At 38.0% G+C, this 16592-nt stretch overlaps 5 protein-coding genes across 10 annotated transcripts; 2 read left to right on the top strand and 3 right to left on the bottom strand.

The window, feature by feature from the left end:
* Positions 1-135: 135 nt before the first annotated feature.
* LOC105975637 (7-dehydrocholesterol reductase-like protein) lies at positions 136-2163 on the bottom strand. Of its 3 annotated transcripts, none has more exons than XM_013000831.2 (3): positions 1908-2163; positions 1319-1456; positions 136-604 (listed from the first exon to the last, which is right to left on the bottom strand). In XM_013000831.2, the coding sequence occupies exons 2-3, from the start codon at positions 1449-1451 to the stop codon at positions 342-344; spliced, it is 396 nt and encodes a 131-aa protein (XP_012856285.2). In that variant the 5' UTR covers positions 1452-1456; positions 1908-2163; the 3' UTR covers positions 136-341. The 3 variants fall into 3 exon arrangements, with proteins under 3 accessions (XP_012856285.2, XP_012856286.2, XP_088679373.1); XM_013000832.2 differs by having other exon boundaries at positions 1725-2067; XM_088823247.1 differs by having other exon boundaries at positions 1729-2051.
* LOC105975634 (trihelix transcription factor ASIL2-like) lies at positions 2116-3617 on the top strand. Its single transcript, XM_013000825.2, has one exon. The coding sequence runs from the start codon at positions 2381-2383 to the stop codon at positions 3431-3433; it is 1053 nt and encodes a 350-aa protein (XP_012856279.2). The 5' UTR covers positions 2116-2380; the 3' UTR covers positions 3434-3617.
* A 246-nt stretch (positions 3618-3863) lies between these two features.
* DWF5 (Ergosterol biosynthesis ERG4/ERG24 family) lies at positions 3864-7368 on the bottom strand. The gene is made up of 13 exons (XM_013000824.2): positions 7116-7368; positions 6536-6758; positions 6332-6387; positions 5977-6079; positions 5815-5880; positions 5486-5599; positions 5130-5256; positions 4932-5032; positions 4710-4835; positions 4543-4607; positions 4340-4421; positions 4159-4241; positions 3864-4075 (listed from the first exon to the last, which is right to left on the bottom strand). Exons 1-13 carry the CDS (start codon positions 7208-7210, stop codon positions 4009-4011), a joined length of 1308 nt encoding a protein of 435 aa, XP_012856278.2. The 5' UTR covers positions 7211-7368; the 3' UTR covers positions 3864-4008.
* Positions 7369-7758: 390 nt separating this feature from the next.
* On the top strand, positions 7759-10639 carry LOC105975630 (Pentatricopeptide repeat (PPR) superfamily protein). The gene is made up of 2 exons (XM_013000820.2): positions 7759-9804; positions 10266-10639. The coding sequence occupies exon 1, from the start codon at positions 7759-7761 to the stop codon at positions 9724-9726; it is 1968 nt and encodes a 655-aa protein (XP_012856274.2). The 3' UTR covers positions 9727-9804; positions 10266-10639.
* A 276-nt stretch (positions 10640-10915) lies between these two features.
* On the bottom strand, positions 10916-16583 carry MED8 (mediator subunit 8). 4 transcript variants are annotated; one of them, XM_013000822.2, is made up of 12 exons: positions 16220-16583; positions 15987-16111; positions 15496-15620; positions 15232-15412; positions 14557-14664; positions 14378-14448; positions 13408-13680; positions 12773-12829; positions 12222-12425; positions 11802-11855; positions 11375-11429; positions 10916-11274 (listed from the first exon to the last, which is right to left on the bottom strand). In XM_013000822.2, the coding sequence occupies exons 1-12, from the start codon at positions 16426-16428 to the stop codon at positions 11072-11074; spliced, it is 1665 nt and encodes a 554-aa protein (XP_012856276.2). In that variant the 5' UTR covers positions 16429-16583; the 3' UTR covers positions 10916-11071. The 4 variants fall into 4 exon arrangements, with proteins under 4 accessions (XP_012856276.2, XP_012856275.2, XP_088679366.1 ...); XM_013000821.2 differs by having other exon boundaries at positions 12222-12428; positions 16220-16521; XM_088823240.1 differs by lacking the exon at positions 12773-12829 and having other exon boundaries at positions 12222-12428; positions 16220-16521.
* Between the last annotated feature and the right edge of the window lie 9 nt (positions 16584-16592).

The following is a 16592-nucleotide window of genomic DNA, read 5'->3' as shown; positions in this document are numbered from 1 at the left end:
TTCACCTGCACATAATATGATTTACCCACACGGCAACATGGACCTACTGACCAGGTCCCGAAGCTGCTGAATACAAAGAAGTGGGTGATTTCAAGAAAATCACTAGTTACTATGTAATGGATGGAGACCCCTGTATTCATCAATCTCAATAGCTATATAACGGAGCGTATTACAAAAAGTTTTAGAGCACAGAACATAATCGATAAGAAGGGGAAAAGGTCTCTACGACAGTAATGAAAAATAACAGGACAAACCAATATTGGGTACGATACTAGGAGCAGAGTCGCATGGTCATCAGCTGCATATGTTATCATGCAACGGGGCTTGATTCATTTAACTGGTTAGCCGGGGCCAACTTTAGGAATGTCATAATGCTCACTCATATTTGCAAGATACTGATTGAAATCCTCAATTCTGTCGCGGTGTGATTTATCGGAAGTCTTAGCCAGCTTGTGCGAATAAATTCTCTCTCTTTGTTCCATGTAGCGTCTCTCTGCTGGGGTGAGATTACCATCCCAATCAGTGTTACTCTCATCTCCAATGATCTTGTTAGCATCACTACCCTCTTCCTCCTCCAAATTAATCGACGCCTCTGCACCCTCACCTATACACAATGTTGGAACCAAGTCAAAAAAGGGCTTACCATATGAAAGAGAAAACAAGAAAAAAGAAAGGAGAAAATATTTGAAAAATATGCAGCAAAGGAGGGCTCCCCAAAGGAGAAAACTCGATGCAGATACAATGATATCCAAATGCACGCAGGACTGCATGCGTACACTACGAGTTACCTATCGTTATGAGTTCCGATCAGAATCCACTAACACAATATAAAATAGTTAATAGTTAAATCTAAGAGAATCAAAGCTTGTAGGTTTGAGACAATACAAAGAGCAGGGCCTCAACTACAAGTAGACAATAGAAAAGGCTAAACGCTGCGTGGTATAAGATAAAGGGACCTACAAAGAAGCTGTCCTATAACTACTGCATATGATTCTTGGAGTATTTTTCAAGGATTTTACAAACAATCCACCCTATCTATGCACACACAATGATTCTTGGAGTATGTTTCAAGGATTTTACAAACAATCCACCTTATCTATGCACACACAACATACAACTAAATTGCAAATACCAATATTCTCCTCTCGTGAATCCTTCCCAATCAGGCACTCTCCTCACAATTTGCATAACTTGGATACAGAAAACAATGCAAAACTATGAAATAAGTTAGCTAGTCTGCAATGATTTCTCATTATAATAGATATAACTACACAATGCAAAACCATTAAATAAGTCGGCAAACTTGCAGAAAACTCACTTTCCACAGCATGAGAGATGTGTTCAATCTGCTTCTTTTGCTTCTTCTTTTTCTTCATTCCGGGAGCCTTCACATCCAGAGCCTTACCCTTGAGCTTCAGTTTCCCGCCTACAACATTCTCGTACGCAGACATTCCTCCTATCAAAAGAGAATGAACCATCAGCATCAAACTTTAGAACGATAGGCAACATACTAAAACCCATGTTTCTCAATGCATAATTTAGTACAAGATGCTTATGTAAACTTGGCTGGATGTTGATGGAATTGAAAACAGATACTTTATTGACTAGCATAGGAAATTAGGAACGGTTAAACATATGATGAAAAAATAATAAAAAATCAATAGCGGCACGCACAGCCTACCCATAGATTAAAGTAAACTAAAAATCAGTGCTCACAAGATTACCTACACTTTAGCCCTTCCGGGATTTCGAACACAAGAAGAATTAGGGAAATCAGGAATCCCCCAAAGAATCAATTTTTATTTTATTATTTTTTTGCGCAACTCGGATCACAAGAAACCCTAGAAAGAGAAGAAATTGTGAAGAAATTCTAAGAACGTAGGCTTCAATTATATTACACAACGTACCTAGATTAACAGCACAGCAAATTCAGAATTTAACGATCGGAAGTTCGTATATATATATTGAAAAATAGGCTAATAAATACTACTAGTATAATGTGGAAAGGAAAAGAGGAATTTTCATCAAGGTCCCTTATTTCTCAGTTAATTAGTCTATGTTGACCCTAAACTTTGGATCCTTTTATATATGGGTCCAACATATAAAAACATATATATATATATAGAAGTATGTACGTATTTATGATGTAGCGGCTCCGGCCTTGACCCCCCGGCCTCCCGTCGACAATTAGATAAAAAAAGAGAGCCTGAATACGGCGTCGTTTGCATAATCAACATCGCCGTCATCATCTCCTATTCCCTGCTTAACCCAAAACAGACGCAAACGCCTTATTTCCGCCGGTCAACCTAACCAAAACCCTATTCCTCTCTCTCTCTCTCTCTCTGTCTAGAGAGATCCACACAATTATATATCCAGATCCATGGAAGAAGATGATGAAATCCAGTCCCCCACTCCCAACGGCCGGATCACCGTCACCGTCGCCTCCGCCCCTCCTTCCAATTCCCTCACTCTAGCTCTCCCTATACAACCCCAGAAAACCCCCGGCAGAGAGGATTGCTGGACCGAAGCCGCCACCGCCGTCTTGATCGACGCTTGGGGAGAGAGGTACTTGGAGTTGAGCAGGGGAAATCTCAAGCAGAAGCACTGGAAAGATGTCGCCGACATTGTTTGCAGCCGAGAGGATTACGCTAAAACCCCTAAAACCGATATCCAGTGCAAGAATCGGATCGATACTGTCAAGAAGAAGTACAAGACTGAGAAGGCCAAGATCGCCTCCGGTGGTGGACCCAGCAAGTGGCGATTCTTTGACAAGCTCGATGTATTGATCGGCCCTACTCCGTCTAAATCGAACTCAACACCTCCTCCGTCCATGGATTTGTACCAGAGGGGGGTCCCGATGGGGATTCCCGTTGGGATTAGATCTTCATCTTCTGTGCTCAAAAGGCCCTCCTTTGACTCCGAAGATGAGTCTGAACCGGAGAATTCAGCAGATTCTTCAGATGGTTTGCCTCCGGACACTTATAATATTAATAATAAGAGGGGGAAGATCCAGAAGATGGAAATGCCGACAATGAATAATGCTAATGGAAGTTCTTCTCAAAGACGAGATGGTGGTGGGATGAGAGGAAACGGAAGGAAAAACAAGGAGGAGAGTAATTGGGCGAATTCAATGAAGGAACTGACACGGGCGGTGTTGAAATTTGGGGAGGCGTACGAGCAAGCGGAGACAGCAAAGCTGCAGCAGTTGGTAGAGATGGAGAAGCAGAGGATGAAGTTTGCAAAGGAGCTGGAGTTGCAGAGGATGCAGTACTTCATGAAAACACAGATGGAGCTTTCTCAGCTCAAGAATAGGAGCTCGGCAAACACCAATAACCACCACCACCGCCGTGTGATTAGCAACAAGAACGACAACAACAACGATGCCAATAATAATAATACGAAGAATAATAATAATAGTGACAGCAGTAACTGAGAATGTACCTAGAACTAGGTTGTATTTTTAGATATAGAGAATTGGTTGTATTGTTGAGAGGGGATTGGTGTATCTGAATTTGTTGCATTAAAGTTGTTTTCCTTCCTTCCTTCCTTTTACTCTGTAATACGAAAGCAAGCATGTTTATTACCAGCTTTACTGCATTGTTGTTGTTGTATAGTTACTTCTTCTTCTTCTTCTTCTTCTTGTATTATGTTGTATAGGTGCTTGTGCATACATCATTGTTAAGTTGCTTGTTCAGAAACTTAAATGACTGAATAATGAGGAATGTGTGTCTTTAATCTATTTATCTGAATATGCTAATGATTATCAGTCACTTGAGATGAGCAAGATGCCTTTTTTTCCCAGATTCTTTTATTTTGTTGAATATGATGATCTGAAATTGGACCTTGTCTCTCTACAAATTTAATTTAATTAATTAGCAATTTTATTCAAATGAAGCTCTTAACTTAAAAATGGCAGTTTAATTGCAAAACACATGAAGCATAATGTTACATTGGAAAGATCCATTTGTTACAATCTCGAAATTACAACACGCCCTCCCTCCCTTGTTCTCAGTAAATTCCAGGTACCACTCTGTAAGGAACCTTGTCGCAATACAACTTCCAGTATTTGCCGTACCTGCCAAGCACCCGAATTTTTTCGTCAAATCATCTGCTCAAATAATAACATTCAAAGCTAGCAACAAGAAATTAACTTCTTACTTTGATTTGCATCGATCATCATCCCTTTTAGCTCGATCAAGTAGAAGAATTGTAAGGAACACCACATAAAAGTAAGGTAGAAACTGCAAGTCAAAAAAATACAAGAAAATCAAATAAGCTAACAAGTGGTAGTGCGTGTGTTACTATGCGGAATCAACCAATATGTAATAGAACAGCTTACATGGTTAAAGAGAGCTGGCAGGGTCCAGAAGAAGGCTGCCAGGATTTCCGGCACATAATGGAAGTGACGGGCTAACCCCCACCTATATGTATATACCACAAATATATTAATACTTCAAAAATTTCGGTGTTCATAATAAACCAGGAGATAATAAAAAGTTTTGCCGGTAATGACAATTAGCAGAAAAATGGAACATAACTTACCATCCTGATGTCAGTAAGATGCTAGATTTTGTCTCACCCGTAGTGGTGGTGTATGAGGCAACAATCTACATATTAACAATGAGTAACAAGTAAATAAACTCTTTCACAAATGTTGTATACAAGTCCCAAATGGTAACGACTTTGCAATGGCTAATAAATAATAATACCTTAGATGGTGCTTTTCCCCAGACCAAGCCTTTGCCGTTTGTCCTGCGAAATTCTTGCCTTTGTCTGTCACAGTCGTAGTTTATATAAATGCACAGAACCCCTGCTACAAGAATATACAGAGCTAGCTGCATAATAGGATAATCAATCATATGTTAGATACATGAACAACACTTATTAAACCAGGATATGAAAAGTATTCTCTATGCAGGTGTATGGGATACCTGAACTCCAAGAGTTACTGGGTGATTGACAAGGTACATGCCAGGAGAAGTATACACAGATGGGACCCACACCAAGCATCCCCAGCATATGTAAAAGCCAGCTGTAATTGCATTTGGAAATTTCTAGTTGTTATGGAAAGATTAACAACCACCAATATAACATATCGACGAGCATCAAAATACAAAAATAAGGCAGACCTCTATCATGAGCAATATCCATTGTGCTCCAATATCCAGCTTCCCACCAGAAGAATTTTGTTACGTACACCAACATTAGTATCGTGTTAACCAGCATAGAATCAGACACAGTTCCATATGTTTCATACTGCAGGGGGGAAAAAAACATTACATAGAATTAGCTATGTATTTAAAAAAGAAAAAAGTAGAGCAAGATTTAGAAACAAGAAGAAGACAAGTAATAATATGTGAGAAAGCTAAATCATTTGGCTGAGGAAGTGGATAACTTGGTTGCTGCCCAATTAGATAGAGATTGATCATTTGGGACGTTGTACCGACCATTGTTAACTAGTATCAGAATCTTTATTGCTATCTACCTGCTTTATGCAATATGTCACAGCAAGAACAGCCCACGACATCATTCCAAATCTGCAGTTTGTAAAAACTTTGATATCAAAGTTCTTGCCAATACGGGGATACAGCTCCATTCCCTGCAAAAGAAAAGGAGGATAACAATCTCTAATTTAGCACATGAATTCTACAAATTCGGCTTCTAACTTCCACATTATTATTTCTTAAGAAATATATACCAAACGTCCCCTTATTAAGTTTCTTTCTCTTTCTATGCCAAATATCAGCAAGTCAGACAGCTAGTTCTGTAAAGGGGAATAGACATTCAAATGTAGAAAGGAGACACAATTCTCACCCAATAGAAATCAATAATTATATTTCCCGATGAACCAGAATCAGTTGAAGATGGAGCCACCAGACCCTTGAATAGATGGAACAAGTGTCAGGAAATTAATCATATGCTTGAGAACAAGAAATTAGTATTACATTACATGGCAATATTGCCGTTATCACTTACTTTAATATACAAGAAAACACAAAAGACAAGGCTTCCAAAGATGAGGGCTGAAAATATCTCTCCCAAATGGTCGTAAACTATTGTAGGGTTGAAAATTCCAAACCTGAGGGACAGTACAAGACATATATTCATAAACCAAGCACAGAAAGGTAAATGGAGAAAGACAGAAAAAAGAAAATACTTTTCATTAACTGTTTGGGCAGATTATATACAAGCTGAAACATCTTACTCAGCTATTAAAAGTGGCAATAGCTTAAAAGTTATAAAATGATTCGATAATCACAAATCATTCTGGATCTGACATTTTATAATACTCAGTGAAGAAAGTTGTTATGAAAAAGCTCGTTGATCTTACCACCAGAGGCCAAGATATGTAACCAGCGTGACTGCATATGCTAAAACACCATTAGCCTGCAATAGGTAGATGATGAAAGTCAGTGAGACCAAAAATTCAATATTGGAACCAAAAGAAAATTCAATATTGATCTAATTTGTGGGTTTCAATCAATCTTGACGGATAGAAGATTCAAGTTAGAAATTGCCAGTCGAGAAATGATACCTTGTAGACGGGCTTATTTCCAGTAGGCGAAATAGGGCCCTCAACCCTTTTACCGGGTAGCAAAAGCTGAAGAGCAGCCTCAAAAGCCCCATAACAAGCAATGATCTTCCATGCAGTTGCAGTGGGTTTAGGCCAGAAATTGATGAATCCCTGAACGCCGTGCAGCCTTAGGTAATCCCAGGTTTGCAATACAGATCCATCGGCATGTACCATAGTATACCATCTGCATGCATTTCAACCATATAACAACTAGATTCACCAGCACATACTGGTAACTAATAAGAGATCAAACTATTCTTGAAATAAGTTGTTGGCCAGTTCAGGATTCAATCTGATTCGAACAAAAAATTGCAGAAGTTCCAATTACGTCATGAATCTACCACTAGTCTTGAAATGTATTTACCAGAAAAGAAGAGCATGAAGAGGTCCCAATGTTATTTTCCCACCAGCATTAGTACTAATAAATATAATAGATGTTTAGAGAAGACCACCAATTGAATTCTCCAACGGCAAGGGTAGAACAACATAGAAAAGGCAGATCAATAAAAAAAGTAAGGAGAGAGAGAGAGAGAGAACTGACAAGAGAATAACAAAAGGCGGGCAGAGAGAGAGAAGGGATAGCATTGATGCGTATGTGATCATTGGTGAGTGCACCATCTTCGACTCCGACCCCATTATTCCTTCTTCCTTTCTTCTTCTTCGTCTCAGTGAACCAGATGCCAGTTGTTTCTCAACTCAATATATTATTACTACTATTTATTTAGTTATGAAAAAAAGGAAAAAGAAATGGGTATTAGATATTTTATTGAAGTCACATGCCACGCTCGTCAGACCACGTGACTGTTGGGATCTTCTTCTTCTTCTTCTTTTGCTCAAGCCCCAAGCCCTAAACTCCAAACCCGTAAAAAGAATAAACCTACTTTCAGTCATTAATTAATATTTAATACATTTAGTCAGATTAGGTTTAATATACCAAACCTATATGTCTAATTTGGGCCTAATTTTGATTTGGACCTCCACAAACCACTCACCTTCATGGGCCGTTGCACACATTACAATTCTCTACTCCATCTTCCCGCCGTCGGAATCTATCTCCGACCGATGCTTCTTTTCACTCTAATTTCACCTGCAATCAACGCCGGCAAAGATCTCCTTTTTATACTGTTAATATCATTTTCCCACACATTTTAAGTTTCCTACTATTCGGAAATAGCATACGGGAAATGATATGGCGATTGCGGTTCAAATTCCTTGCAAACATTACTTTTTCCCCACCCAAGTCGCGATCTTTCTCTGCACTTCACCATCTTGCTTCTCCGCTTAAGCTCTCAACAGATACCAACCCTCGATTCAAATCTTTTAGCAATCAGCAACAACCCAGCCACAATCCCCAACCCATATTTCTCACTCATCAAATCGTGCTAACCACTTTACAAAACTGCCCTTCTGATTTAGTAGCTCTGAGCTTTTTCCTATGGTGTGCACGGCAACCCCATTACTTCCATGACAAACCCACTTTCCGTCACATGGTCGGTGTGGTTTCCACCTTAACCCAAAGTTACGGAACTGTGAAAGGGATTGTTCATGAATTGGAGGCTGTTGGTTGCGTCACAAAGCCCCAAACTTTGTTGCTTTTGATGAGAATTTACTGGTGTGGAACTATGTACCCTATGGTAATCGAAGCTTTTCAGGACATGTGTTATTATGGTTACACTCCAAATACATATGCAAGAAACATTGTTATGGATGTAAGATTCAAGCTTGGTGATGCGAATGCAGCCCTCAAGATTTTGGGGGAAACTGAGTCCCCAAATTTCTTGAGTTTTAACATTGCCATTTGTAATTTGTGCAGACTCAATGATGTCGATAACATTAGAGGTGTGCTTAGGCGTATGTTGATGAAGGGTTATTATATGAACCTCGAGACCTATACATTGGTGTTTAATTGTTTCTGCAAATTTGGTAGGTTGGAGGAGGCACTACAGCTGTTAGGTGTGATGATAGTTTTGGGTGGGCATGTCTCTGAGAATGTTTGGGGTATATTGATAGATGGTTTTTGCAAGTCCGGGCAGATTGAGGTTGCAGCTTATTTACGAGATAAAATGGTTGAGATTGGCTGTTCGCCGAACGTTGTGACGTGCACACCAATGATTAAAGGATTCATGGAATCTCGGATGCCTGCCAAGGCATTTGAAATCCTTGGGGCTTTGAAATCAAAAGGATGTTTCCCTGATCTGGTTCTTTGTAATGTATTGATTGATTGTCTATCTAAGATGGGGTGGTATGATGATGCATTTGAAGTTTTCTCTAGTTTGAGAGAACGAAGACTAATGCCCGATGCTTACACTTACTCTTCTATCGTGTCTACTATTTGTTTGTCTGGACAATATGTTCTTCTACCTTTCCTAACCAGCGGATTTGCCGTACAACCTGACTTGGTGGTTTGCAATAGCCTTCTAAATTATTACTGTAAATCTGGTTATCCAGATTTTGCTGTTGAGTTTTATGATGACATGATAGACAGAGGGTTTCAACCAGATAAATATAGTTATGCCGGACTGCTGAGTGCACTATGCAAATCAGGTAGAAGAGAAGAGGCGCTTAATGTGTATCGTGGAATCATTCGGATCTGTCCTGGTATTGATGCTCACATCCATACTATAATAATTAACGAGCTTACGAAATCAGGTGGCTTTGATGGAGCTAGGACATTATTAAGAGAAGCTGCTGCAAAAAAGTATTCACTCGATGCTGTGTCATACAATGTTGTCATTTATGGACTTGTCATGGGTAGTAAGATGAATGAAGCTTACACTTTGTTTACCCAAATGAAGGAGACAAATGTCGCACCAGATAAGCAGTCATATAACTGGATATTGTCCGGTTTCTGTAAAGACAGGAATTTTAGCATGGTTAAACATGTTCTACCAGAAGTGTTTGACAGAAATATTGAGATAGACTATCACACATACAGATTGATGAAAAACCTTCTGTGTGACTCTCCGGAGACTCTTTCAGCTTTTAACCATCTATTTGAGTTGAGAAATTCAGAACAGTTGTTTTTGGTCGATGGACATGATTCTGGTACCGATGCTCGTAACAGTTCATTGACTGATTATCGGGATATTCTACACCTTGGCACAGCCAGCTCTGACGAATTCTCAGATGATGCTATTGTTTCAGTCGGTTGAGTAAAGTGAAGGAAAAGTTGCCAGGCTTGGGAAGCAACTAAGTCGCCATGGCCTTATGTTGAAGTCACTTTTCAAAAGGTACTGTAACTGCCACTTATTTCTCTTGAATGAAATAAATTAGTCCAGATGAATATATGTTTTGGAAACATTTGCAGTTAGGAACTTGGCTTCTATTGGTTTCTGTTAGCAATTTGAGATGGCGCACTAGTGAATTTGATCCATGCTAATATTACTTGAAGTAAATTGTCTAGCATCGATAACTTATAATCCTTAAATTCATCGTTGTGATTAGGACATAGATAGCTTGAAGAACCTCTCTTGTGTTGTTGTGGTTGTAAGTTGTAACTGCATTTTCTAATTTGTGTTTGGAGTGACAGAACTATGAGTTGTTGCTTTATACTTTCTTTACTATTTTCTTACCTGTGATATATCATCTTATTGGTAAGCTTTTTTACTCGAGCATTTGTTGCTTCAACTTCGAAGCACATTCTTATTATGTTGGCTAATCAGAGCTTCACACCCTTCTATTTTTAAAATAGGTAAAGTGATATGAACTCCATGCTGAAGAAGGATATGCCCTATTTTAATGGATTGGATCTCTGTTTACGACAAATACATTATCTAGAACTGGAGGAGGAGGCAGTCAGTCCTCAAAAACTAGAGAACAAGATAAAATTTCTCAGTTTTCACACTCATCTTGCTGGTCATATCCATCAGTTTCAGACAGGTTCTGTTTCTGGTTCATTTAGTTACATTTAACTGGTCCTCTCCGGCTCTCAGTTCTTGCTGTTGCTACCTTAAACTAAATCAGTTAACTCTTTGTCCGCTGATTTATTTGTCTATAACTAGTAAAACAACTCAACTGTACATGGTTTCGTGCGCTATGGATTTAATAATATAATACGTTGAGCAACTTCACAAATCTAGATACTGCCCATTTATTGTGATGATTGTTTGTTTATCAGTGGGCGTGGAATGTACGTTTTTTTTTTGTTCATTTTGTTAACAAAATCAAGATTGTTACAGCAAATCCAGGAATTGTAATCTTTTCTGTCTTTCTCACTACTTTCGCAGTAAAACATGTGATGTCTTTATTTTAAATCTCCTACTGAATGAGAACTTTTCGCATACTTTCATATATGACTTTGTTTTCGGGTCGTTTACTAAGAAAGAAATTGAAAAGAGGGGGAAATAAAGAAGAGTGATTCCCATAACTGTCATCAGTATATACACGTAATTCCTCTGTTTCTAGTTCTGTCAAGAAACATTGAAGTAACCTACTTGATAAAATAGTACAACATATCATATTAGAATTGGCATATCAATATTGTTCAAACAATTATCATCACTGCTGGTTTTGTTGTCTCTGCTGCTGAAAGTTGGGATGATTCTGAGAAGTGTTTTGCATAGGTAGCATATTGGATTGTATATTCTGTGGTGTGTTTTGTGACATGTTCCCAAAAGCACCTTGTTGCTGTTGCTGTTGCTGCTGTTGCTGTTGTTGGATGGGCATCATACCACCCGCATTTGCTGCTCCCATGTTATACACTGAAACGAGTTCAAACTCATAAATTAAGTACCGATATACGAAAACATAACCCATCGATGCAATTTTTTAACTAGACAAAAAGAAAGGGGTAATTCGTACTCTGGTCACTCAGACTTGGAGCAGGCAGAGTCCGATTGCCACCAGATATTCCAAACTGAAACCAACCCAAGAGTTAATAACAATGTATTTCTACGTCGTATCAGAATTTTACTGCACAGCAAACTGCGATGTGTCTATTACTTCTCCAACATAGTAAGGGCATTGTAAATGTGCATTGTGAAGCAAATTAACTTTTGTGAGCAATTGATTAATTCAAGTGATTCTTCATAGATTTCATCAACACATGAGTAATGAGAAATAAAACATCCATGACGTTCCAATCATTAAACATTATTGAATGTGGTTCTATTTGTGCTTTGTTGTTGAAGTGCAAACTTATATGCATCTAACTACAAAGTAAAGTGTTCATGATTTTGAGCCCTTAATGGTTCATAACATGAAGTTCAAATTATGTATGGAAGCTCACCTGCATTCTTGGAAGAATTGATTGTGAAGGCATCATAGCTGACATGTTAGGTATCTGAAATTTATCAGGGTTAAAAGTGTGAGAAAACAATATCATACAAATCTTAATCATAAAGAAAAGTTGCAGGAGCATTTCATGACCAAAGTTGTTTGGAGTTGACCAAGAAAATATGCTTTGAGAGAACCTAATTTGAGATGGAAAAGACATTGAACAAGCAAAAGAAAATAATCAACCAACCAGATTTAATCCAAACATTAGACACTATTTAACTGAAATCAAGCCTCTGCTAGCAGTTAAAAGTGTTAAAATTCCCAGATTTTAGCATTATAATGAACAGTGAAATATTTTTCTTATTGAAAAACCATTTCGTTGAGAATGAAAGATAAAAATGGAAGGTTAAATAGCCTGAAGATATCTGACCATCTGCGAGGCTGGTGTCGTCTGAGCAGCATTAAATATAGCACTATTTGCTGGGCTAGAGAACTGATTTAATTGACGATTCAGCTGGTTTCCTTGGTTTAGTTGGTTTTGACCCATATGCATTGCACCGGATGCAAGCTGTCTACCTTGCAGTTGCTGAGCTGACAATGGCTGAGAAAACTGCACATGATGTTGACCTTGCATCTGCTATGCAACAAAATTTTAAGGAGTCAAAACGAATGCTGACAATATCTATAAAAAGCATGGACATGGATAATGGCTTCAGGATTTTGGATAATTCAAGATAGCATGTTCTTTCCATCAGAAAGCAATGTGCAAGTAATAGTTTCGCTACAAACGCAAACATTCCATGTGACTATAAGAACAAGTTCACTAAATTTTAGTTCCTTGCTTAGATTACTGATCCCACAACAAGAACAACTTCAGTAAATTGTAATGTTATTGATCACATGCTAAATTCCCTTTCTTTTGCCAAATCATACAAATATTATCAACTAATATTTATTGTAAAAGGTTGAATATTCGATTACCGACTGAAACTTTTGTTGTGCCTGGCTCGTCATGTCGTGCAACTGTGGTAGTTGGCTCTGCAAACATGATTCATGATAACTTAAGTCTGTTATTAAGAGAGCCTTACGACGTAAACAACCCATGGTATCGCTCAAGCCAAGAACGTAGTCAAAGAAGGCAAAGAATGAGAACAATTCTACATGATCTTGACTCATAATGAGTGGACTATTTAAATGAATGAAACATGCGCAAAAAAAAATGCATTCCACACATAGATAAGAGCAATAGAACATGTTAGGGAAAGTCTCAATTATTATCTAACTCGTTACTTTTACACACTGATTAAACTGTTTCGACTCTCATGGTTGTAATTTTAGAGGACATGAATAGAATTATGAAATCCTATTGAACTACAATAACATTGTCCCTTAATCACTTTTTTGCAAAACATGATTCTAGGTATTCAAATCTTATATATAGCATGCAGTAAACCAGAAAACTGTTTCTTACTTCAGTATGAAATGCACTTCATCAATAAATTCAACGATCAAAGTCTCCAATGGGGAAGAAAATGAGAGAGTACAGTATCGCAATGCTCGTTATGTTGAATGAAAAGTAAATAAGCTTGATCTGCATAATTGAATGAAATCCCTACCTGTCCCAGAGAAGGCATTGAAGATCCTCTTAGCTGCTGTTGATTTAAAAGTTGTTGCTGCATCATTTTCTGCCTCTGTTGTTGCTGATGTTGCTGATGTTGCTGTAGTTGTTGTGGCTGTTGTTGTTGAGGAGATGGTATGTTCATGATATTTGCACCGGATCTGGGCGAGTTGGCATATTGCAGAGGAGATGCTGTCGTATTATCAAAAGAAGTGCTCCCAGTAGCACCAGAAGGCGAAGCTGCTGCTCTTCCAAATTGTGCTCCAGAAACCTATTTTAATAGCATGGATCAAAAATTAAAAAGGATGCACTGGTTAATGGTTAATGAGCTCTGTTTCTTTCAGGTACTCATTGTTCAGAACGATGTATGAGGTCAATCCTGAACGCTGTATGAGGTCAATCATACTTGAGATTGCAGTATACAGAGTTCAAAGAGATAATAGGCTATAAATTTATGGTCATCAGTTTTTCATTCAATCAGAGAAGATTTCAACTTTGTACAAAGAAAAATATAGTACAGGGGAAGGATAAGTTAGAAGAAATAATATTTCAGTTGTAATAAACGGATCGACGAGAATGGTTAAAATTGTGGCTACATCAAGAAAGGGAAATTCTCCAACAGAATGTAGGTTATGATAGAGTAATTAAACATCAACTTGAGATGCAAGCTCTCAGTATGGAAGGTAAAAAAAAAAGAAAAAGAAAAAAGAGAAAAAAAAAAAAGAATGAAAAATAACAGTACCAGCTTTATCCTTTATGCAAAAATTATTGTAAACCACAAATAAATAAAAAGGAATTACAGAAATGTAGGTTTAACACCCCTGGGTTTTCTAGTGGAAAAAAAATTGTGAAGAAATGTCATGTGATCTAATAGTAGAAGGGCTGTCAGACCAGAAATGTCATTGTAGCTTTGAACTAAAGAATGCTGATTACAGTTTGGCAGCAATATGTAAGATTGAAATATTGACCTGTAACAAAGAACCCTGACTGTTATTACCGGCAGTTGTCAAAAGTGGAGGTGTTCCCTTCTGGTACATCCCTAAAGTGCACAATTATGATAGTCACGGATGTGCAAACTCACGCTAACAAGACAGAAAATAAAACTGAAAAGAATAATGAAAGCAAAAAGTATAGGGAAATGACAAACCAGACGAATCCGGGAAAGTCTGTGTAGTGTCATTAGTAGCGAGTACATCTACCAAATGCATTGGAAGTGAAGATGTTACTTGCCTTTGGTCTCCAGGCATTCTTAACCCTGTGAATGAATTATCATATAAGATGTTAGGATGAGGGAGAGATATAAAAGAAGCTACAAACAAATGTAAAGCACAACGCATGTTATAAATTATGGAAGTGAAACAGGTACTCGTCAGAGGACTAATAATTCATAGTTAAACATATATTGATTTAAGATGGTCCTCACATTAGAGAACAGTTAATGAAGGGAAAAATTAAGATGGCATGTATGATACAATGTGAGTTAGTAAGTTCAAGAAAATTGTTAATAAAAAACCACCAGTAGGTTAAGCACTAAACAGTGAGCACCTCACGCACCTTCACCAGATCCTCAGGTCCATGGCTAAAATCTATAACAAATGATGAGAACATTGACCAATAAAACTGTAAAGTAAACGCTGAGAAAGAGCCACATCAGAAGCTTATACATATCTTATTGTTTTACGGCAAATAGGACCATGTTAAAAGGGAATTAGCATGTTGTAATATGACTTTCTAGTGGACATTAAACATCTAAGCATAAATATATCAAAGGAAAAACCCAGTCAACACAAAATATGGAGTTGTTCAAGGTAAAAATTTGTACCTTCACCATGATTGACAGCACTTCGAAGTAAATTTTCTTGTTCTTGTATTTTTGCAGCTTGAACCTTGTCAACGGTTGGGAGAAGTGTTGGGCCCTGTCGCGTACCAAAGTAGGCTTTACGTGCATCAGCTATGATCTTTTCAGCACTTTCACAGGCTGCTCCAATCATATCAATTCTAGTCTGAGAACAATTAGAAATCAGATCGTTTTAAAGAAAATACCTGTGTAAAAAGCTAATACTGTGTGAGCATTATAACGACTCACCTTTAGCTTTTCAATTTGTGCAGCCACTGGCAGAATCTGCATACCATGTAACAGCTGTTCTCTTTTGACGTTATCCTCCACCTCAATTTCGGGTAAAAGCTTAGACGACAGCATAACAGGCAGGACTGTATTCAGATTAAAATCCATTTAGTAAAATTCGCACATAAATTTTTTTCTGCAGATATAACCGACTTGCCTTCCTCGTTCACTTGTCTTTTTCCTCCTATTTTTATGTTGTTTCATAATTTATTTTGTAATCTCAAAAAAGGATGCAGATTCCCCTAAAGTTTTAGTGATCTTATTAGCTATCTCATGTTGAATAAAAACATATCCACCAGAAAACTTGGTGAACACTGAACAGACAGTGGTTGGAAGCGAAAGTTATACATAATTCCAGTATTCTACTGATAATGAAGCCATTTTCCTCTTTCAAGCAGTGAAAACAAATCGAAAAGGGAGTTGCAGTAGCTATATAGAAAAAGGGAACATACTGGTAGCATTCTCAGCATTGACATTCTTAGGATGCACAACAAAAGCTTTAGACACATTCTTAATATCTTCAACGATATTGTAAAGCTCCAGATTAACCATCGAGAACTGCCCCAATACATATTGCCTGCATACGCAAAACCCCCAAATATTTGCAAAATTAAGGAAAAAAGATAATTCATATTCTCCTTGACGAATACAGGAAATCGATTGATTTGAAATAGCACGGGTATACCATTTGGGAACGGCATTTGTGCGGGCAATGACGTCGAATTCTTCGAGGATACGGGAGATGGCTTTGAAGAGGCTGATAGCGCGAGTCTTGACGGAGTCGAGGTTGAGCTGCTGCTGAACCGCCGGATTCAGACGTTCCACCAACTTTGGCGGCGGCGGTGGTTGCTGGTCTTGGGCTCCGGCCATCGTCACTCCTTGGATGGCTGCCATTACAATTCTGTCAGAGCTCCGCCGGAGGCAAAAGTTGTCAGTGCTCGGCTTGCGAGTGCTTTTTTTTCCAACCAATTAATTAAAAATTTAAAATTAAATAATTAATTATTTAGTTAGTGAAATATTATAAGATTTATTGCATTAATTGATAAGTGGGCCAAAAT

Source organism: Erythranthe guttata, chromosome 9, assembly GCF_056151865.1.
Source record: "Erythranthe guttata isolate IM_541 chromosome 9, IM_541, whole genome shotgun sequence".
NCBI lineage: Eukaryota > Viridiplantae > Streptophyta > Magnoliopsida > Lamiales > Phrymaceae > Erythranthe > Erythranthe guttata.
The sequence above is the reverse complement of the archived record's forward strand: the minus strand, read 5'-3'. Positions and strand labels throughout refer to the sequence as shown.